The following is a 22,326-nucleotide window of genomic DNA, read 5'->3' as shown; positions in this document are numbered from 1 at the left end:
TGTGGACAGGGCTGCACGTGTGCAAGTCCCATTCCGGGTGGGTGCCTTCTGGACGTGCAGTGCCTGTCCCAGAACCCCTTAACACCCCAGGGGTCTCCGCCCCGGCTCGCCCGCGGCTTCCTGGGGACATCTAGGCACGGAGCTACCAGGGGCGGGGCTCCCATGATTGACACGTCTTTCCCCAGGTTTCACGGGCACCACTTGACCCCTCCCCTGCCCTGAATCTGAGCCAGCACCATGGTGAGAACCCTGAGCCCAGCCCCTCACCTCCTCATGCCCATGCCCATGCCCTTGCCCTTGCCCCTGCCCCGCGTGGCCTTGCCTCCGTTGCCCGATATAAACCTGGGGCTCCGCAGTGGGGGTTCCGGTGGGTATGCCCCTGCAAGGCAGCCTGCACTCTTTCAACCCGCCCATCCCTATAGCACGGGCGCCTGAAAGTGAAGACATCGGAAGAACAAGCGGAAGCCAAAAGGCTAGAGCGGGAACAGAAGCTGAAGCTATACCAGTCAGCCACCCAGACTGTCTTCCAGAAGGTGGGGCCCTCAGAGGTCGTTCCCCTCCCACAGTGGCTCCCTTAGTATAGCACTGAGGCCAAGAACTGCGCCTTAGAGTCAGGCTGCTTGGATCCATATCTGCGTTCTATCAGGTACTAGCTGTGTGTCCTTGGGCAAGTTACTGAATCTCTTTGGACCTCAGTTTGCCCATCTGTAAAATGGGCCTAACAATTGCACTTACTGCATAAGGCTGTTGTGAAAATTAAATGAGAGAATACATGTAAACCCATAAAGTGCTTTGTATAGTACCTACAGTATAGTATGGCATTCAGAGAACAGTCGGTAGTTGCATTTATGTTATTAGTCCTGTAGCAGGAGAAAGCTATGATCTCTCTGACCCTGCTGTCTACCTTCTCAGCGCCAGGCTGGAGAGCTGGATGAATCAGTGCTGGAACTGACAAGCCAGATTCTGGGAGCCAACCCTGATTTTGCCACCCTCTGGAATTGTCGCCGAGAGGTGCTCCAGCAGCTGGAGGTCCAGAAGTGCGTAGGGGTTCAGAGCCCCGGGAAGATGGCCCTGGCTCTGCCTCTGCCCTGCGTGGGTCCAGGGCTGGAGGAAGAGTGGGGCAGCCAGGGGCATAGGCAGAGGGCAGTGGAAAGCTGGGTGCAGAAAGACAGGGGTGAGCTGGGATTGGGTGTTGGAGGGCCCTGACCCCTATTCCCCTCTGGGCGCAGGTCCCCCGAGGAGTTGGCCGCTCTGGTGAAGGCAGAACTGGGCTTCCTGGAGAGCTGTCTGAGGGTGAACCCCAAGTCTTACGGTACCTGGCACCACCGCTGCTGGCTGCTGGGCCGCCTACCAGAGCCCAACTGGGCCCGGGAGCTGGAGTTGTGTGCCCGCTTCCTCGAGGTTGATGAGCGGAACTGTACGTGCCTGCAGATTCTGTCCCTACAGCCCTCACCTGCCCCACATTCTGGTACTAGGGCCTCAGTAAGACCCAGAGTGGGGAGGGATGGCCAGGATGGGCCCACTGAGCTGATGGCAAAAGGGATGATGGAGCCAAATGTATCCTCCATGGAGTGCAGAGAGGTGTTTCTCGGGATCTCCGAGGGAACTCCAGGGGTACCAGCCGGGGAGATTCTCTTGCCCTGCTTCTGAGATGTGCTGTCTGCCCTTCCCTCCAGTTCACTGCTGGGACTACCGGCGGTTTGTGGCTGCACAGGCAGCTGTGCCCCCTGCAGAGGAGCTAGCCTTCACTGACAGCCTCATCACCCGAAACTTCTCCAACTATTCCTCCTGGCATTACCGCTCCTGCCTCTTGCCCCAGCTGCATCCCCAGCCAGACTCTGGCCCCCAGGGGCGCCTCCCTGAGGATGTGCTGCTCAAAGGTTAGCAGAGTCAGGGGTTGCTGGGGAGGACTCTGCAGTGCCGCCCTTCCAACCCTGATGCCTAGGCCTGTTCCTGAACCTGCCACTCGGGAACTTGCCTGGCTCTGGGGGTGCATAAGATCCAGCCCCTGGCTGCAGGGAGCCCGAGTGTCCAATGGGGAAGATAAAACTGAAATGTGCAGCCCCTGGGCAAGGCCAGCCTATAGGTGAAACTGCAGGCTGGAGGAACTCCAAGGTGAGGGTGGGATGTTGAGGTGGCCAGGAGCCAAGCAGGGTCCTAACCACAACTCCATGCCTCCTTGGCCCCTGCAGAGCTGGAGCTGGTGCAGAATGCCTTCTTCACTGACCCCAATGATCAGAGTGCCTGGTTCTACCATCGTTGGCTCCTGGGACGAGGTGAGCAGTGGGGGAGGAGGCTGGGTGATTAGGGCTTAGAAGGAATGGAAGAATATTTAAGGAGACCTGAGGCTGTGTCTTCCCCCAGCGGATCCCCAGGATGCCCTGCACTGCCTGCACGTGAGCCGGGATGAGGCCTGTCTGACTGTCTCCTTCTCTCGGCCCCTCCTAGTAAGTCCTGCAGCTTTTGCCGGAGAGCGTCGTGGATCGTGGGCCTGGGGCTGTTGGAGTGACGTGTCTCTCTTTGTCTCCCATGCCAGGTGGGCTCCAGGACGGAGACCTTGCTACTCATGGTGGACGAGTCACCCCTGGCCGTGACGTGGAGGACCCCAGATGGCAGGAACCGGCCTAGCCACGTCTGGGTATCCCAGGATTGGTGGGCAGAGTGGAGGCTGGGGTAGGGCTGGGCTGGGACTGTCAGGAAAGTGGTGCAGCCGGGCTTTTTCTTAACCCCGTGCTCCCAGCTCTGTGACCTGCCCGCCACCTCTCTCAATGACCAGTTGCCCCAACATACATTTCGTGTCATTTGGACAGCAGGCGGTGCCCAGAAGGAGTGTGTGCTCTTAAAAGGTGACACAGCCCGCACCTCCCCCCTTGGCAGCAGCCCTCATCCCTCTCTTCCTGTCACGGGTGTCCCCTCCTACCACCTGCTCTTTCTCACAGGCCGCCAAGAGGGCTGGTGCCGGGACTCCGCCACGGATGAACAGCTCTTCAGGTGACGGTGACAGGGAAGCACACAGACAAGGATGGGGGCTCTGGACTCTGGGCATCAGGCAGCTGGGCAGGAGGCTGGGGGCTTACGCAGTTGATCTCAGACTGGATACTGGGGCTGACTAGTACCCCAGGGCTGGGGCATCATCCTCTCCCCAACCCTGCCCACCCTCAGGTGTGAGCTGTCAGTGGAGAAGTCCACGGTGCTACAGTCCGAGCTTGAATCCTGTAAGGAGCTGCAGGAGCTGGAGCCTGAGAATAAATGTGAGGCCCGCTCCCCTGAGGAGGCCCCTTTCTAGGGTGGTGCCCCTTGGGGAGAGCGGGAAGGGTCTCCAGAGGATGGGAGCAGAGGACGGCCCAGGAGAGACCATCCTCTTCCCTGCCCTCTCCCCAGGGTGCCTGCTCACCATCATCTTGCTGATGCGGGCGCTGGACCCCCTGCAGTATGAGAAGGAGACGCTGCAGTACTTCCAGACCCTCAAGGCAAGTCGGGTCCACGGGAACCGGTGAGGGGGAGGCCCAGCGGGCAGGAGGAGGGCAGCTGACATGCATTCTCTGTCCCTTCTCCGTGCCAGGCCGTGGACCCTATGCGGGCAGCGTACCTGGACGACCTGCGAAGCAAGTTCCTGCTGGAGAACAGCGTGCTCAAGATGGAGTACGCGGAGGTGCGCGTGCTGCACCTCGGTCACAAGGTAGGGACTGCACACGCGCCTTCCCAGCCTTCGCCCTGCTAGCCGGCCTCCCTCTTCCTCAGGACCTGGGCCGGCTTTTATATCCGCTCCCCGGGCCTCAGCCGAGACACTCACCACGCCCCCGGCTTTCCTTCAGTAGCACGTGCCTCTCTGGACATTGCTTCCTCAGCTCATTCCCATGCTTCTCTCCCTGGAGCAGCCCCCAACACCTAAAACCTGAATAGTTTCCAGAGCTTTCTGACAAACCCTCCAGACTCTCTTTTTCCTCTGTAGTCCTTCCCAATCTCCTCAACACGTCACTGCTGCCCACCTTCGCCCCCACCAGCCGGTCCCAGACTCACCAGGCCCGCTCCCCCAGTGTCTGTGTTTATCCCAGCGCCCTCCTCCGTCCCCCGTACCTGCCCCACTCCCACCACTCCACTGGCCACCCAGCCCCAGGGCTCAGGCCTCTCCCGTGTCCTTGACGTGGAGTATGTACTGCCAGGGGTGCTGAGGCAAGCATCCCGTCTACTCCCTCTTCTCCTCAGCTGGGGTCCCCAAGGGCCTGTGTGGGGCACACAGGGCAAGTGCCTGATAAACGATGGCTGAGGACTTTCCCCCACGTCTCGCTGGGTATCTCATCCCCCCTCCTCAGGATCTGACGGTGCTCTGCCATCTGGAGCAGCTGCTCTTGATCACTCACCTTGACCTGTCGCACAATCGTCTCCGAGCCCTGCCCCCTGCCCTGGCTGCCCTGCGCTGCCTCGAGGTAAAGCACTCACTCCTCTGTCACTGTCCTGGGTGGTCCTTTTCCCCTTCCTCCACCTCAGAAGTCTGCCCACCCTACAAAGAGATGCCCAGGTCCTCCCAGACCCCACAGATGACCCCTGCCTTCTCCTCCGTTGCCCAGCCTGACCCCATGCACTGTAAGCTGATCACCCTGGGTTCCCCAGTTGCTTGTACCAATCCCAGGCTGACAGCTGCCTTCCTTGCCTTGTCTTCCCTGCCCTCCCTGCTCCCCAGGTGCTGCAGGCCAATGACAACACTATCGAGTCCCTGGACGGTGTCACTAACCTGCCCCGGCTGCAGGAGCTCTTTCTGTGCAACAACCGTATCCTTCCTTCTGGGTGCCTTTCAGACAGCAGGTAGTGCAAGGTGCCACACCAGGAAGGGACAGACAGCAAGCAGAGTGGTGTGCCCCTGGACATGGAGAGGGGGCTCTGGCTGTCTAAGCTGAGGAGAGAGGGTAGCCTGGCGCTGTATGAGGCTATCATTGACTTGTACTGGTAGAGTTTTGCAGGATGGAAGTAAGTGACTTCCTTAAGCCAGAGTTCACAAACCAGCAGCCTACAGATGTTCTTGGGTAGCGCATCATGTTTTTAAAACCAGGAAGTTTCATATTTTAAAAAAATCTAGAATTCTGGTTCTTCTTTTAAAAATGGAAGTTAAAGCAACCTTTAGCCTGCATTTCCACTTGGCAACCCTTGGCCATCGGTGGATCATGGGTGCCTCTGCATCCGGGGCTAGCTTTCACCTTGGCCATAGTCTCCACCACTCCTTCTGGGAGTGTATCCAGTCAGCCTCCTGTGCTTCCTGCCTGGCCCCCGGGGGCTGGTGTTTGCAGCCTAGAGCCTTACGCCCTCCGGGGAAGCGGACAAGGTGCCCACCAAGCAGGCTGCTAGGCAGCAGTCCCTGTTCTTGAGGGAAAGCAGTGATGGGTGCACAGGAGCAGGTGAATCTGGAGGAACCTGCCGAGCTTTCCTTGACTCCTGCCCAAGGCCTCCAGCAGCCTGCAGTGCTCCAGCCTCTTGCCTCCTGCCCCAGGCTGGTCCTCCTCAACCTGCAGGGCAACCCCCTGTGCCAAGCAGTGGGCATCTCAGAGCATCTGGCCGAGCTGCTGCCTTCAGTTCGCAGCAGCCTCACCTAAGAGACTCTGCCCCCGCCCCCTGCCCTTTAACTTATTGGAACTGAATAAACAATGAAGAGGCCCCCAAAGGCTGCTAAGCCGCCGCTGCCACCATCATTACTACTGCTACCTATCCTGGAAAAGAAAGGGAGAGAGTGAGGGTATGTCAGTTCACCCCCTCTACTTTCGTTGTATGCTCAGTCCTGCTGTTCCCTGTCATGGAGAACCAAAGCCTCAGAATCTGGGGCAGAATCAGGGCAATGGCTGGATTTGAATCTACATTCTAGTTTGGGGCTGGGCTGGGTCTAAGTTCCAGGCTGGAATCAGATTTGAGTTCATGTTCTGGTTGGGGCTGGACCACAAAGCAGCTGGAAGTCTCTCTAACTGAAAGGGCTCGTAGAAGTTTCTCCCGTGACCTGTGCCCCTTCTAGATGCCCTGTCTGCCCTGGCTCTCCTTCACCACAGCTGAGAAAGCTCTTCCCAGGAGGAGTAGGCCAGGGCGCCCTGGCTCCCCTCTCTTACAGCAACACTGTCAGTCCCCATGGGTAGCATGCTCTGGATAAAGAGCCCTTGGAGGGCTTCCCTGGTGGCGCAGTGGTTGAGAGTCCGCCTGCTGATGCAGGGGACACGGGTTCGTGCCCCGGTCTGGGAAGATCCCACATGCCGCGGAGCGGCTGGGCCCGTGAGCCACAGCCGCTGAGCCTGCGTGTCCAGAGCCTGTGCTCCGCAACGGGAGAGGCCACAACAGCGAGAGGCCCGCGTACCGCCAAAAAAAAAAAAAAAGAGCCCTTGGAAATCCTTGAAATCCTTGATCCCATTTGATCCTCACAAGCTCTCAGGGCTGAGACGATTAGGCCCATAGTACTGATGAGGAAACTGCTGTTAAGATGCACCCAAGGTTGCTGACCTCAAGTGCTGGAGCCAGAGCTGTCTCTGCAACCTGGTCTGGGATTCCAGATTCATATTCTTGCTTCTGGATTGGGCAGAGCCTGGCCCCAGCCCCCGAGGTACCGAGACGGTGTCTTTTCCCATGGTCCCCCTTCCAACACATACACATACCTTGACCTGACTTTGAAAGCCCTGAGGCACTTGAGCCTCCCCAGAGGGAGGAAAGGGGAGTGACTCGGGTGAGGGCACTGAGTCAAACCTGGCTGGGTGGGGAAAGAGAAAGATTGAAACAAGAGGGAGAGAATGTGACAAAGCATTTTCCTGGTTCCCTGAGAATCTACCTGGACCCACATGTGCTCACACACAACCAGACTCTCAGGGCCCTGCCCCTCCCATATCCATAGTGATACACAGTCCCTCCATGAAGCCCTTTGGCTGACCTGCCTCACACCTGCCCGGAATTTTGATTTCCACTAGTGCATCCTCTGAGTGTGCTGGAGGATGTAGGGACTTAGACCTGGACAGGAAAAGGTCACGGGGTTGTGGAGGGCTCTGTGCCCGGTCCTGGAGCCTCTGTCCCTACTCCCCAAGCCACCTCCCTGCCTGATGCATCACCAAACTCAGCCTCTCCTCCAGTCAGCTTCCTCGTGTCCCCTTGCCCACCCTGTTCTCACTGTCTTCTGTTCACTGTCCCATGGACAGAGCTGGGACAACAGCGGGATGGAGGGAAGAGACCCCAGGAACAGGGTCCCAGCCTTCCGGAAGATGTCTGACCTCCTCTTTGCCTTGGAGTTCTCTTGGTGGCCTCCCTGGCGTTTCTCCCAGTGTCAGGGTGAAGTTGGGGCAGGTGCCTGGAGCCGGTTGGTCAGGGTTCCCAGGAAGAATTCCAGGTTGGAGAGCCCTGGCCTCCAGCTCACCAGACATTCATCTAGAGAGAAGGGGGTACTCTCTAGCCTGGGGAGGGGGGCCTTCATTCCCACCCGAGCCTCATAGCAAAGACCTCAGCCTCCTCCAAACCCCTCGGTTTGGGGGGCGGGGGGTGGCGGTTAGAAAACGAGATTGCTTCTACTCTCACCCCCCCTAATCCCCAACCTGGAGGGACACAGGAAGCAGGGGGCAGCTCACTCATGCTGGGGCCTGGGGCCTAGCTAGAGGAAGAAGAAGGGACAGACAGATGGATGGTGGGGGCTGGCTGGTGGAGCCAGTCGGAGGGCCTGGCTGCTGATGTCACCAGTGTGTACCAGCTTGGGATGCTGGGACCTCCCTGGGCAGGACGAGTCCCAGAGCCAGACCGGTGGGCAGTTTCACAGGGACAGAGGCGGGCAGCCTGAGCTTGGGAAGAGCGAGTCTGCTGGATAGAGTGTGGGTGGACCCTCCCTGCCCCATCGCGCTAGGGAAACTTCCCACACTACAGGGTCGATTCTTTCCCCCTCACCCGCATGTGGACACCCACCAAGCCAGGTGCCCCATCCAGAAAGCTGCTCACGGACCCCTCCCAGGAAATGACACTTGTCGCAACCCCCTCCACCGAGGAGAAGGTGCTTCTGATGCACCCAGTTTCGAAGGAGTCAGCATCCCTCGGACGGTTTGATCTCATCAAAGCCTTCCAACTTCAGCCCCGACAGACCTCGCCCCCTCCCCCTCCCCAGCCCGGGCCCAACTCCGCCTCCAGTCGGTTCCTGGTTCCTTGAAAGGGGACCGAGGGTGCGGCCTAGCCTCATTTCTCACCCCTACCTCGGAAACCGCCCCCAGAGGCTGGGCTTCTTCCCTTGAGGATGGAGCAACCTCCCTTCCCCTTCTTCCCAGAAGCCTGGCCCCGCCCTCCCCCCTCATAAACCACTTACCGGCCCGCCCCACGCTTCCCATTCGTGCGGCGGCGTCAGTCCCGTCCCATCAGTCCCGACCTGTTCCACCCAGAGATGCCAGCACCTTCGTCAGGTGAGGCCCCGGCCAGGTGGGGTGCGAGCCAGCCCGAGCCTGTCGGTCCCAGTGGGGCTGCTCCCCAAACACCGAGACTCTGCACCTGGGAAGCCCGGCTCGGGGCACCTCTGCCCCCGCCCCGCCCCTCCGGGCAGCTCCGCGTGGGTGTTTGTCCAGCCGTAGGGAATGTCAGGAGCCCAAGTCGTGAATGTCACTTGCCTGTGTAATGCAAGGAGCCTTGGGTGGGGGATTCCGCCTAAGAAATGGGTCCTTGAGGCAGGCAGCTCTGGATCTCTAGACTGAGGAGCTGGCAGGTGGAGGGAGCAGGCCCGGGATGGTCTGTGCTGCTGCACCTTGAGGGTGTGATACGTGTCATCTCCTGGGAGGGGTGCGTGAGCAGCTTTCTGGATGGGGCACCTGGCTTGATGGATGTCCATGTGCGGGTGAGAGGGGAAAGACTCGTCTCTGTAATGTGGGAAGTTTCTCTAGGTGAGTCTGAAAGGAGTCTTTGGGGAAGGTCTCTGGGTGGGTCTGAGGGAATCTCAGGGTGGAGGTCAGATCATCTCAGTCATCTGGCTGGGACTGAATCAGCTCTCTGGATGGAGGGTTTCTGGGTGAGCTGACTGGGGCATCCTGTAGGGGTAAAGGAGGTCTGTGTGAGTGGTCAGAGCCTCCCTGCCTTGTCCACACAGGCACGACGACGGGCAGTCCTCGTTCAGATGTGGGCCGCTGGGGCAGGAACCCCTGGCAGCCCCCCATGACACCTTCTCCAGAGCCGGAGCCAGAGCCAAACAGACATGCTCGCCAAGGGGGCCGCCCCTTCTGGGCTCGCTGCTGTGGCTGCTGCTCGTGCCAGAATGCAGTAGATGACGACTGGGGGCCTGAGCCCGGCAGAGACCGAGGGTCTGACTCCACGGTTCGAGGGCCCGACTCCCGGGTCTGCCCTGTGAACACAGCTAGAGATGGCACCATCCAAGGTGAGGCCCACCTGTCCACGTTTTCTGAGAGCCAAAATGCTTTAATGGGCCTGAGACTCATTCTGGCGTCTCTGGGGGCCTGGGAGGCTAATGATGCAGGGCCGGACTCCCCATGGGGCTTCACTGAACCTGAGCTCTGGCCTTGCAGAGGGAATGCTGGTGGTGACTGGTGTGAATCTGCTGAGTTCACCCTCGGACCAGAATCGCCAAGAGCACCACACGGACGAGTTCGAGTACAATGAGCTGATTATCCGCCGTGGGCAGCCTTTCCACGTGGTCCTCTTCCTGTCTCGTCCCTATGAGTCATCCGATCATGTCACCCTGGAGCTGCTCATTGGTCGGTGGAGCCCACAGTAGGAGGGGTGAAGGCCCTGGGCAGGGTGGAGTGGGGTAGGGGGCTGCGTAGCAGGGCTCCCCGTCCTGGCATGAGGGTCAAAGGGGCAGCTTTGGGCTCCTCACTCACCCCACTCCTTGCCCCTGCCAGATAAGGCAGGTGCAAGCATGTAAGCATGTCCCCAGGGGTGCCTCAGGGAGGGTCTTGGTGTCCCTGTCTTCCTAAGTTCACGCTCTTCAAGCCTCCAGGGGCATCAGTCTCAAAATTCTTTTTCGTCAGGTGCTTGGCACAGCATCCCCTTCAGTGTTGCTGCCTCTGTGTGTCTTTCTTTCTGGGTCTGCCCTCCTTCCTCAGGGTGTGGCTCCACGCTCTGTCCCACGGTGTCTCTCAGTCTCTCTGTCCCCATGGCCCACGGCAGGTGCCTCCCTCATTGCATTGCTTGGTGGCTACTGACTGCCTAAGCTGGTGCTTATGCTGCCGCAGGGGGCCGGCGACCCCTCGTACCCTTTGATGAGGGCCTAGCCTTGCCCACCCCAGCCTGTAATTTCCCAGGTACCCCCACCACCTCCAGCAAGGATGCCCTGGGCTCTGGCAGCTGCAGCCCCAGGGAGCAGGCAGGGTTGACCTTCAGGATATGAGCTGCCCTTTCACACGGAGCAGGAGCAACTGGACCCAGACAGGGTGGCTCTGCTCCTCCAGCCCAGGTGCTGGAACAGTCAGGCAGGGAGAACGTGACGGTGACCTGGTCTCTTCTAGTCGCCTCTCAGTGTCGAGGGAACAGGTTTGGGATGTTGGACTGGATCTCTGCCCTGACATGTGGGCAAACACTGGGTGGGGACAGAGCTGCTCTCAAATTGACCCAGGCGATGGTCCAACTCAGGGACACACTCACTGGCTCATACACTTTCTGGGTGGGGCTGCGAGAAGTCCAAGGCACCATCCCCCCCCTTCAGATAGGCTGCAGCAGCTAATCAACGCTTCCCCCACTCCAGGAAACAAGCCTGAGGTGGGCAAGGGCACCCATGTGATCATCCCAGTGGGCCAGGGGGGCAGTGGAGGCTGGAAAGCCCAGGTGACCAAGTCCAGCGGGAAGAATCTAAACCTACGGGTCCACACCTCCCCCAATGCCATCATCGGCAAGTTTCAGTTCACGGTCCGCACGCGGTCAGAAGCTGGCGAGTTCCAGTTGCCCTTTGACCCCTGCAATGAGATCTACATCCTCTTCAATCCCTGGTGCCCAGGTGAGCCTGCTGGAGTCAGAAGCAAGGCATGGACAGGAGGGGAGGGCAGGTCAGGGCTTCCTTTCCTAGGATCTGGCTACGTGCCTGGGTACCTAGCCGTAGGAGAAGCCAGCCTCCCATTGTCCAGGTGAGGGGACCTAGATCCAGGACCTAGAGAGGTGACCAGCCCAAGGCCACACAGCCTCACCTCTCCTGGGGAAGGGCCCTGGTTACAGCCACCCTCCTCTGATTATCTCTGTCATGCTCACCGCATCCTTCCTGGGAGCAGTGCTGTCAGGCTAGAGGCGTTCCTGCTCTTCCTCTGCGGTCATGAGTCCTGCAGAATCAGCCCGGGGGCAGGTGGGACCCAGGGAGAGGGCTGGAGGGGACCAGTCCTATATGCTTTGGGAACACAGAGGACATCGTGTATGTGGACCGTGAGGACTGGCGGCAGGAGTACGTGCTTAACGAATGTGGGAGAATTTACTATGGGACCGAAGCACAGATTGGTGAGCGGACCTGGAACTACGGCCAGGTATGGCTGGCTGGGGCCTCATGCACTCAGGGGCACTAGAGGCAGGTGGGGCGGGGTTGGGGAGCAGGTGCTGGCCTAGGGGTCACCTCTGCCCTTCCTCCCTCCAGTTTGACCACGGGGTGCTGGATGCCTGCCTGTACATCCTGGACCGGCGGGGCATGCCATATGGAGGCCGCGGGGACCCCATCAACGTCTGCCGGGTCGTCTCTGCCATGGTGAGCCCCCTCGCGTCTCTGAGCCCTACCGTGTGTCTGCCTGCTGCCCCCCGGCTCCACCCCACACTCTTACCCTTCCTGATTCTGTCCCTGCCCTTGCAAAGGGTACTGTGGGAAGTGGTCTCACCCCTCTTCCCTCCCTTGCCTGTCCCCCAACCCTCCCCTTCCTGGCTCCCGTTCCAGCTCTTTTGTAATGTACGGCCAAACCCCAAACCTGGCACACCCAGCGTTCACATTCCTGTGTCAGACCAGGACGGGGGTGGAGTGGGCAGAGAGCTCTGGGAGTGGTGAGAGGGGCTCAGGCTGCTACTGGACCCTGAAGCCTTTAGGGGTGAGGGAGGGTTGCAGGGTCAGAGGCTGGGCCGGGGGCCACATGGCAGGCCCTGAGCCTCTCCCCCAACTCTGCCCCACCCCATCCTGTCCTGGGCAGGTGAACTCCTTGGATGACAATGGCGTCCTGATTGGGAACTGGTCTGGAGAATATTCCCGCGGCACGAATCCATCAGCGTGGGTGGGCAGCGTGGAGATTCTACTCAGCTACCTACGCACCGGCTTCCCTGTTTCTTACGGCCAGTGCTGGGTTTTCGCCGGTGTGACCACTACAGGTAGTGAAAGGATGGGACAGGAGCGGCCTGGGCCCTACACGAAGGAGGGAGGGAAGGCAGGCTCCACCTTCACGAGCCCAGCCCAGCTGTGGCTACAGTGTCTGGTAGGCTGGCCTTAATTATCATTAATTAGTGTTAACAACCGAGAGGGGCCTAGAGGAGAGGAGGGAGAAGGGACAGTTAGGGACAAGGCAAGGCCGGTGGCTTGGATTCCCCTAACCCCCAACACTCCCTGGCTCGGTGCCCTCCTGACCCTAGCGACCCCTGACCCAGTTGCCCCTGTCCCCGTGCTACTCCTGACCTCGTGCCTCACCTGCCCTCGTGCCTCACCTGCCCCCCACCCCTGCCCTGGCCCCGGGCCCTGAACCCCAACCCTGGTTTCCCCACAGTGCTGCGCTGCCTGGGCCTGGCCACCCGTACCACCACCAACTTCAATTCCGCACATGACACAGACGCATCCCTCACCATGGACATCTACTTTGACGAGAACATGAAGCCACTGGAGCACCTGAACAGTGATTCCGTCTGGTGAGGCTGGGGCTGGCCTGCCCTTCCCTGCTGAGGGCTGGTGACCTGAGGCCTGGGCGCCAGGGGATGCCGGGGAGGCCCCGGGGGGTGGGCAGCTCACGGAGCCCTCCGGCCATGTCCATCCAGGAACTTCCACGTGTGGAACGAGTGTTGGATGAAGAGGCCAGATCTGCCCTCAGGCTTCGATGGATGGCAGGTTGTGGACGCCACACCCCAGGAGACCAGCAGTGGTGAGGCGGGGCCCTGCCTGGCTCCTGAACCCCATGTGGGGCGCCTCCCTGTCTCCCCAGCCAGGGGAACAAACTCCAGCGTCCCGGACAGGGCCTTAGAGCCGGGTCCTTTAACCTCGCAGTTCTTCAAACAGACTCATCAGGGCAAATCACCCTGTGGCCCTTCATTTATTTTTACCTTTCTGCGTAACTATTTGCCTAAATTTTATTTATTTGTAAGGATTATTACACTCAGATGGCTCAAAGGTCCAAGGATTCAAGAGAATTCAGTGAGAGGTTTCCCTCCTCTGACAAATCCACTATTCCCACTTGCTTTTTTATTTACATATCCTGGAGGTAATTAATTGAAGGACCCTTTTATTTATATATATTCTCTTAAAGTTTAAAAAGTCATTATTTTAAGTAAAACAAGCTTGGAAGGAAAAAAAAAAGGATAGAATTGTATAGCATAAAGTATATAATTCCCTATCCTCTCTCAGGTGGTTTGTTTCGTTTTGTTTCAAGGAAATTTCTATATCCTACTCCAGACCTGATACATTAGACCTTCAGGGAATAGACTCTAGGAATCTGTATTTTTTTTTTTTTTTTCGATACACAGGCCTCTCACTGTTGTGGCCTCTCCCCTTGAGGAGCACAGGTTCTGGACGCGCAGGCTCAGCAGCCATGGCTCACGGGCCCAGCTGCTCCACGGCATGTGGGATCTTCCCGGACCGGGGCACGACCCGTGTCCCCTGCATCGGCAGGCGGACTCTCAACCACTGCGCCACCAGGGAAGCCCCCAGGGATCTGTATTTTTGAAAGTTCTGGTGACGTTGCAGATCAGCTGGGTTTGGGAGGTCCTCTAGGGCACAGAGCGTTAGGTCAGCAGCAGAGCAGACCCAGCCCCCGACTTCCTCTCTTTCAACACATATTCTTGCTTTTACCAAGTTCCTCTCGTGTCTGTTCCACTGCTCCACTGAGTTATACGTACAGTATGATAAAATCAGGGTTCAGATAGGTTCAGAGGAGAAAACAGCTTCTGTAACCCAGTCCAACCTAAGAAGTAATCACTGACGACATAACCTACTAGTCTCTTTTCCACAATGCACGTTTCTGCAAAAGTTAGACCTCCCGTGCTGTTCTCAGACAGGTCCTGCACACCCTTCCCACCTTAACACTCTGGCCCCAGACAGCCCCACCTGCCCCTCCGGTTGCCTCTCCCTCCAACCCCTGCCACCTCTCCCTTCCTCACCCTGGCTCAGATAGCCTTCCCCTAGCCTACATTCCTCCTCTGGTCTCTGGCCAGACCCCTCCCCCTCAGTCATCTCTATGAACGGTGCCCTGTGAGTTGTGCAACCCCAGTGATGCCTGTGACGCTGGAACAGCCTGCAGGACACCGGGAGATCTGAGTTCTGGTCCCCACTCTGGGAAGTGGTGGGCTGGGTGGCAGCCAGGGGCTCTGAGGCCACCCAGACCCGGGCTTGATTCTATCTTGATCACTTCTTAGATATGTCATCTTGGGCAAGTTCCTTGCACCTTCGGGCTTTGGTGTTCTTGTTTGTAATGTGTGGATGATATATACCATACAGGGTGGTTGGGAGGATCTAATGAGAAGTCACAGTAGACTAGCAGCATGGCTGGAGCTTAGTAGCTACTCAGTTAAGTATTAGCTCCTTGGGCTTCCCTGGTGGCGCAGTGGTTGAGAGTCCACCTGCCGATGCAGGGGACACGGGTTCGTGCCTGGTCCAGAAAGATCCCACATGCCGCGGAGCGGTTGGGCCCATGAGCCATGGCCGCTGAGCCTGCGCGTCTGGAGCCTGTGCTCCGCAACGGGAGAAGCCGCAACAGTGAGAGGCCCGCGTACCGCAAAAAAAAAAAAAAAAAAAAAAAAGAAGTATTAGCTCCTTCCTTCTCTCTGTATCCAACTGTCTTGGGAGATCCTGGCATCTACTTTGCCTCACTGAGCCTGTCTCCCCATGTGTAAAAGGAGACCATCGTGCGAGATGTTTTCTAAGACTCTCCTGTTGGATGGCCCTCACTTCCTGTTCTGTGTCCTCTCCTGCCAAGCTTCCTCCCTACCAACTCACCTCTTCCAGAAAACCCTCCCGAGCACACTGAGGACAGCCTCTGTTTCCCACCAGCTCCCCTCTCACCTCCCCACAGAGAGGACACAGTAGGCTGCAGAGCTGAAGGGTTGTTCTGGATCTTTCTGGAATGGTGACTGATGTCATTGCTCTCCCAGCCGGCAAGCAGAGCCATGGTGGGCTCTGGGTTTGTCTTGATGTAGGATGGCTCTTGACCTCAGGGGGTTACAGACAGCTGACATGCAGCTTCAGCCAGTAGAGGAAGCGTGCCAGCAATTTGGTTAGCAAGGCAGGCCTGTCCCCACGGTTGTCCCTGTCCCCCTATCCCCCACCAAGGACTGAGGCCAAATAGAACATGTGCACTATTTTGTTTAACCTCCCTGAGTTGGACTGCTGGGAGCTGACCCAAGGCAGTGGGCGCTGGGCCTGGATGGGTGGGCCCAGGATCTGGGGTGGGGGGTCCCCCTCAGCCTCCTTGGATCTCTCACCCCCATGCTACCCTCACTCCCCTAGGCATCTTCTGCTGTGGCCCCTGCTCTGTGCAGTCCATCAAGAACGGCCTGGTCTACATGAAGTATGACACGCCCTTCATTTTTGCTGAGGTGAGGCCTGTGTGCCCGGTGCCTTTGTGGGAAGCCTGGGGAGACGAGGGCACTGGCGTTGGCCCTGGGTTCTCTGGTCCTGACCTCACCACCGACCGACTAGCTGTGTGATCTTGAGCAGGTCACCCATTCTATGAGTCTTAGTTTCCCCAACTGTTAAAAGTGGGATAATAATGGCTGCCATGCTTCCTGTGCTCAGGACCAAAAGAAATAATGGCTGCCATGCTTCCTGTGCTCAGGACCAAAAGAAATAATGGGTATGAAGCTGCTCTGTAAGTCGCAGAGTCAGCGAACGAGCGTAAGGGATTACTGTTCTTAATGCTGAATGCATGCTAAGGAGCCTCCCAGACCAGTTTCTTCCCCACTCTCTGGCCTTGTCTGGCTCAGCTTGGAAGGTCTCCCGGTTTGGCTCTTCCAGGAAGCTCCCAACCGTTGGATCTAGCCCTCCATGCAGCTCCTAGGATCCAGGGAAGGCAGCTGGGGGTCAGGCCCACCCTCAGACCCTCTGGCTCACTCACTCCCGGCTCACACCCCACACACGCCCCAAACAGGTGAACAGTGACAAGGTCTACTGGCAGCGGCAATGTGACGGCAGCTTCAAGGTCATGTACGTGGAGGAGAAAGCCATCGGCTCGCTCGTCATCACGAAGGCCGTCGGCTCCAACAATCGGGAAGAGGTCTCCCACATCTATAAGCACCCGGAAGGTACCAGCCCCCCAACCTGGCCAGCTCCGACCATGCCAAGGGTTCCCACCAAGCACTCGCCAATGCCAGCAGCAGTGGTAAGCTCATCGTTGACCCTCAACCCCCAGGCTCAGAAGCAGAGCGGAAGGCAGTGGAGACCGCAGCCGCCCACGGCAGCAAACCCAACGTGTACGCCATCCGGGACTCGGCTGAGGATGTGGCCCTGCAGGTGGAGGCGCAGGACACAGTAATGGGGCGGGACCTGACCATCTGTGTGGGGCTGACCAACTGCAGCAGCAGCCCGCGGACTGTGAAGCTGCACCTGTACCTCTCCGTTACCTTCTATACCGGTGTCTCTGGGTCTGTCTTCAAGGAGAGCAAGAAGGAAGTGGTGCTGGCTCCAGGGGCCTGTAAGTGCTCCTTCCCCAGCCCTGCCCGTCCCCTCTGCCCCACGGCTGGGCACCCCGGGGCTGGGGACGTGGAGACCCCAGGATGCCGGGTCTGGGGAAGCTGGCCTCAGTGACACCATGCCTCTTCCCCCCCAGCGGAGCGCATGGCCATGCCCGTGGCCTACAAGGAGTACCGGGTCCACCTCGTGGACCAGGGGGCCATGCTGCTCAACGTCTCAGGCCACGTCAAGGAGAATGGGCAGGTGCTGGCCAAGCAGCACACCTTCCGTCTGCGCACCCCGGACCTCTCCCTCACGGTAGCGCAGCTGGCTGGGGCAGGGGGAAATCGGAGGGCCAGGGGAGGGGGCACTGGGCCAGGAGCCGCGGCAGGAGGAGGTCAGGGACCGGCTCTGGGCCCCTGGGCTTCGGTTTCCTCCTCTGGAAAATCAGATCTCATGTCCCTGATTCTGTGGTGCCTGCAGCTGGAGAGTGGGTTGGAGTTTCCTGTCTGGCTTTGGGAGAGCCCTCTCTCGGGGGCAGAAACGTCCGGTGAAGGCGGTCTTGATTCGAAGGAGCTCTCCCTCTCTGGGGGAGCGTCTGGTCCTGTGAGTTCGGCCAGGGGCTCTGATGGGGGCCTCTTTTTCTCTCAGTTACTGCAAGCAGCCGTGGTTGGCCAGGAGTGCGAGGTCCAGATTGTCTTCCAGAACCCCCTGCCTGTCACCCTCACCAACGTTATCTTCCGGCTCGAGGGTTCCGGGTTGCAGAGACCCAAGGCCCTCAACGCTGGGTGAGTCTGGCCCCTCCTCCTTCCCCTGCCGCTGCCCTTGCCTGCCTCCTGGCGGCATGAGTCCCAGCTTTGCTTCCTCTCTTGGTCAGGACGGTAAGGTCTGTTGCTTGGGGCCCGCCAGCAGCACCTCCTGACTCAGTTCAGCCCACCCAGCACGTAAAAGGCCTGCTGAGGGCAGTGCTCTGCGGTGTCCCCGCCCTGCCTCACCGGCTCGTTAGGGAGCTAAAACCTCACATAGGAATCACTGCCAACTCGTCACTACTGTCACCCAGCACTCAGCAGTTGAGCAGGCACTTTCAGGAATATAAGTTCATCTGGAGACCACAAAAACCCCTTAACGTACATTAGAGATCATCACCTGGGCCATGTGCCCCAGGGCAAGTGACTGATCTCCTGTGCGCCTCAGTTTTCTCACCTGTAAAATAGGGATAATGATAAGCCTGGCTCTGAGGCTCAGAGGAGACCCTGCCCATAAAGCACTCAGCATGGTGCTCGGCACAGCATTAGTGTTCTGTTGGTAGCTGTCCCCGCCCTTTACAGATGGGGCAGCTGGTGGCCGCATCTCACAGGGTCTCACAGCTCCTAAGGGGCAGGCTCTGCCCCTCCTGCTTTGGTGAGAGCACAGGCTCTCAAGCTTGTTGCAGGCGTGGTGGCATGAGGGCCGAGCAGCAGTTCCGAAGGCGAGAGCCCTGTGCCTCGGGCCCTCACCCAGCCTGCCGGGGCCTGATCCCGAGCCACATGAGGCTCTGGGCCAGGCCGGTGCCCACAGTCATGTTCCTGGGCCTGTGCTGCCAGCTCTGACACAGACCCACGCATGCAGGAACAGCACAGAGGGAAAGCAGAGAAGGCCAGAGGCTGACTTTTAAGATCAGCCTTCTGGGGACAGGGGTAGGAATTTTCCTCATTCGACAAAGAGCACCCGAGGGAAAGTGACAGCATGCACTCGGAGGGGCTGGGTGAGGAAGCAGAGGGTCTCTGCCCACCCTGCCCCTCCCTCTCCCCACACACAGCAGGCGGCTCTGCCCGGTGGTGGCTGCCACTTTCGCCAACAGGCCAAAACTGAAAAGGTTGCTGTTCTGATCTTTGCCCCAGCCTGGCCCCCTGGATGATGGGACACATCACAAACCAGTGCTCTCCATCTGTCACCCTAAAAGGGTCTCTGGCAGCTTAGAGAGTGGAGCTTGGAACTCCCAGACAGCTCACCTGCTGGTGTCTCTCACCTGCAGCTGACAGAGGGAGGTTTGCCTGTTCTGAGGGATTCCCCAGAGCGGGGCTCCCCTCAGCAGCCCCACCAGATCTTTGATTCTTGCCCCTGCCTGGGAATAAGGGAAGGACCGCTGCACTGAGTGATGGAGACCCAGCTCCTCTCTTCAGCTGTGGGGCTTGTGCGAGTCTCCCCCCACTTAAAGGTTCCAGTCTTCCCACCAGTAGGTGAGAGGGTTAGATGGTAGTTTCTCAAGGCAGGTCCTCCTTGGACATCCTGTGGCTCCTCAGCTGCTGTGAGCCCAGGCCAGGGCCACCAGGACAGCTGAGAGCCCTGAGCTCCTGGCTCGGATATATTAGATTCCAAAACGGGCATCACTTCACTCTCATCTGCGCATCCAAGGCTGTGGTATGGCATAAGTTGTGCCACCCAGCCTGCTAAGAGGCCACTTAATAAACGTTCCAGAACTTACCCCTTCAGATGGCTATTGTCACCACCAAAGCAGTCACCAGGGGAAGCTGGAAGTCTGCTCCAAATCCTTCTTGGGAATTTCCCCCAGAGCCTGAATCATATTCTCTAGAATGTCCTTAGGGTGGTCTTCTAAGGGGGTGGATTTGACCTTGGGGAAACAGCCTCAAGTCATTTAGAATTAAGACTAATTAATAAGGTAAGTGAACAAGGTGGGTCATAATGCCCTTTTCAATCAGAACTGAAACTTGGCTGTAAAGGAGGGACAGTGACTTGTCCAGGCGTGCGTGCACGCCCAAGTGGGTGCGTGTGATGTGTGTGTGGTTTTAAATGGCTGTGAAGGAAAATCTGAGAGGAGGTTTTTCAAATGTTCAACAGGGTTGAACCAGTACAGAATTGAAGGACAATTCTAATTTGGATGTCTAAGTTCTGATGTCCTGTCAGGGAGTTGGTTTTATTACCTGCACTCATTTATGGGCACATTCCAACATTAGCAGCTGACGTACTCAGCTTAAAATGGCAAACTGGCGTGCAGCCAAGGTCTCGCCTGACTCTTAAGACCAGGGTAGGAAGAGATCTTGACATCCCTAGCTGGAATCTGGAGAGTATTTTCTCTTGGAAATAATGTTATAAATAAAGGCTAGGCTCTGAAATAGTACAGTTCAATCATAGTATGGGTTAAATAGACTTTTGAAGGCTGATCTGAACCTAAACAACCTTTAACCTGCATCGATGGAAAAGTGAGCACAAATTAAAAGTGCAGATTCGTAACCAGGCAGAGTATAGCCTACCTGCTAAGTTATAGACTTAATTTCTTTCTTTCTTTTTTTAATAAATTTATTTATTTATGTATGTATTTTTGGCTGCGTTGGGCCTTCGCTGCTGCACGCGGGCTTTCTCTAGTTGCGGCGAGCGGGGGCCACTCTTCATTGCGGTGCGCGGGCTTCTCGTTGCGGCGGCTTCTCTTGTTGCAGAGCACAGGCTCTAGGCACACGGGCTTCAGTAGTTGTGGCACATGGGCTCAGTAGTTGTGGCGCACGGGCTTAGTTGCTCTGCGGCATGTGGGATCTTCCCGGACCAGGGCTCGAACCCGTGTCCCCTGCATTGGCAGGCGGATTCTTAACCACTGCGCCACCAGGGAAGTCCCTAGACTTAATTTCAAGTTGTATATTATGACAGGAAGTCTAGAAATTAAGTCTATAACCTAACAGGTAGGCTATAGATATCTATCTCCCACCTTCATAGAGCTTGGAGGCACCTTCAAGACCATCTGATCCGCCCCCCTCATTTTACATTCGCTTCCATTTTACACCAGAAAGTGAGGATGACTGGTATTCTAAACCACACAGTTAACAACGGTAGAAGAAGGAGTACAGAGTGGTTCAGGGACGCCCCTTGGAAGCAGGCTCCAAGCTATTTTGCCCCAAGGAGAGCTCATCCTCAATGTTGGGGTGTTGACTCATTCCCTTGGAGGACTGTGGTGTTTGCACAGAGTCTGGCTCCAGAGACGGTCCCCAAGGCAGGCTCAGGTTGAGCAGGGGCCAGAGGTAAAGGTTTAAGGCAGAGGCAGGAAAGGACAGATGCTAACAGGCGTGAGAAGGTGCGATATAAATGCAGTCACAGTCAGTGTGTAAGCACACGTGCAGATTGCTGGAGGAGCTCAGAGAAGGGTGAGATTCATTTTCCTGAGGGCAGGAGGTGCTCCAGGGAGCCCTCACTGAGGAGGAGGTGTGAGCTGGGTCTGGAGGCAGCCTGGGGGCAAAGCATGAAGACAGAGGTGAGTTCAGGGAAGGGGAGGAGCTCAGTGGGGCTGGTGGGCAGGAGGAATGGGGGGAGGATGAGGTGGTGCAGGCAGGCAGGGTGACTCAGAGTGAGTCTGTGTGTCAGGTTAGGGAGCCACAGTTTCATCTATCTCATACGCACCGAGGAAGCCAAGCCGGTGAAGGGCTCAGTTCATCTCTGAGTGCTTGGAGAATAGAATGGAAAATGAGATGGGAAGCAAGGAGGCCGGTTAGAAGGCTGGTGAAATTGTGATTCCCAGAGGGGTGGTCTGGGACTAGAGGTCCATGGGAAGGAAGAAAATAAAGACACTGTAGTGTGTGTGTGCACACCAGCATGTGTGTTTCTCTCTCACTCACACACATGAATGTGTGTCAATTTAATTTAAAGATGCCAATTGTCTGTTCTTTTTTTTTTAAAATAACATCCTGAAATATGATAGTAGCAGAGGATGATTAATTTTCTTCCACCTTATTCCTCGGCAAACCTGAAAGTATTTGGCAATACTGTGTTGAGCCCCAAAGTCTCCCTTTGAAGTTTTCTTGTTCTTGGAAATCCTACAGGGATTGGGGCTGACCTGGTTGGGGCAGGAGCATTGGCCATGGAGAGCCGGGGAGGCAGTGCCTCGGTCTTTGTCCAGATGTTTGTGAGAGCAGGGAGGGAGGAGTCCTGGATGCTGAGGAGATTTCCAGCTCCAGCAGCTGGGTGGGTGGCCACTGATCTAACCTTGCAGAGGTGGCCTTTGGGTTCAGGCTTTGTTCCGGTCAGTAGGTTAGGTCTTGGGTGTGGAGATTCCAGCTGAGCCCAGAAATGCCTGAAGGGCTCCACCTGCTGCTCCTTCCTTCCCGCCTGCCCCATCAGCCCTTACTCCCCACTCCACCCTCGGTCACCCCAGCCCCATGATCCTATCTCTGCCCACAGGGACATTGAGGGCAACAAGAGAGTGACACTGCGCCAGACGTTCGTGCCTGTGAGACCAGGCTCCCGCCAGCTCATCGCCAGCTTGGACAGCCCACAGCTCTCCCAGGTGCATGGGGTCATCCAGGTGGATGTGGCCCCGGCCGCTGGTGGCAGGGGCTTCTCAGATACTAGAGGCAATGGTAGCTCAGAGGAGACCATCCCTATTGCATCTTGAGGTGGGGCTTAGCCCTGGGCCAGGAGCAATGGGAGTGGAGTCAGATGAGCAAGGGCACTGCCTCAAGACAGGGGCCCACTGCAGAGCGGTTCCCCAGGGCCTCAGGTGCGGAGACCGGGGCATCTGGGGAGGAACCGATCTCATTTGCACAGATGCTAATAAACTGTTTTTCAATGAAGCTGCCATTCTTCCCATCTGT

At 57.7% G+C, this 22,326-nt stretch overlaps 2 protein-coding genes across 3 annotated transcripts; both read left to right on the top strand.

The window, feature by feature from the left end:
* Positions 1–237: 237 nt before the first annotated feature.
* On the top strand, positions 238–5,647 carry RABGGTA (Rab geranylgeranyltransferase subunit alpha; the record flags this gene model as incomplete). Its single annotated transcript, XM_079699158.1, has 16 exons — positions 238–381; positions 423–533; positions 913–1,037; positions 1,230–1,417; positions 1,677–1,880; positions 2,193–2,276; positions 2,365–2,447; positions 2,537–2,638; positions 2,741–2,846; positions 2,940–2,991; positions 3,163–3,251; positions 3,382–3,470; positions 3,563–3,679; positions 4,314–4,427; positions 4,682–4,769; positions 5,437–5,647. 16 exons carry the CDS (start codon positions 238–240, stop codon positions 5,583–5,585), a joined length of 1,845 nt encoding a protein of 614 aa, XP_079555284.1. The 3' UTR covers positions 5,586–5,647.
* Positions 5,648–8,332: 2,685 nt separating this feature from the next.
* On the top strand, positions 8,333–22,305 carry TGM1 (transglutaminase 1). 2 transcript variants are annotated; one of them, XM_079700638.1, is made up of 15 exons: positions 8,333–8,390; positions 9,065–9,349; positions 9,498–9,686; positions 10,676–10,924; positions 11,320–11,438; positions 11,546–11,653; positions 12,084–12,258; positions 12,648–12,786; positions 12,913–13,016; positions 15,593–15,681; positions 16,233–16,386; positions 16,494–16,775; positions 16,911–17,071; positions 17,405–17,541; positions 21,914–22,305. In XM_079700638.1, the coding sequence occupies exons 1-15, from the start codon at positions 8,372–8,374 to the stop codon at positions 22,125–22,127; spliced, it is 2,424 nt and encodes an 807-aa protein (XP_079556764.1). In that variant the 5' UTR covers positions 8,333–8,371; the 3' UTR covers positions 22,128–22,305. The 2 variants fall into 2 exon arrangements, with proteins under 2 accessions (XP_079556764.1, XP_079556765.1); XM_079700639.1 differs by lacking the exon at positions 8,333–8,390 and adding an exon at positions 8,813–8,861.
* Positions 22,306–22,326: the final 21 nt, after the last annotated feature.

The sequence above is a fragment of the Hyperoodon ampullatus genome (genome assembly GCF_949752795.1).
Source record: "Hyperoodon ampullatus genome assembly, chromosome: 3".
Taxonomy (NCBI): domain Eukaryota; kingdom Metazoa; phylum Chordata; class Mammalia; order Artiodactyla; family Ziphiidae; genus Hyperoodon; species Hyperoodon ampullatus.
The sequence above is the reverse complement of the archived record's forward strand: the minus strand, read 5'-3'. Positions and strand labels throughout refer to the sequence as shown.

Coding starts and splice junctions, on each gene's coding strand:
- TGM1 (XM_079700638.1), top strand. Junction 12,787..12,912: donor CTGAACAGTGATTCCGTCTG/GTGAGGCTGGGG, acceptor ATGTCCATCCAG/GAACTTCCACGTGTGGAACG. Junction 16,387..16,493: donor CATCTATAAGCACCCGGAAG/GTACCAGCCCCC, acceptor CTCAACCCCCAG/GCTCAGAAGCAGAGCGGAAG.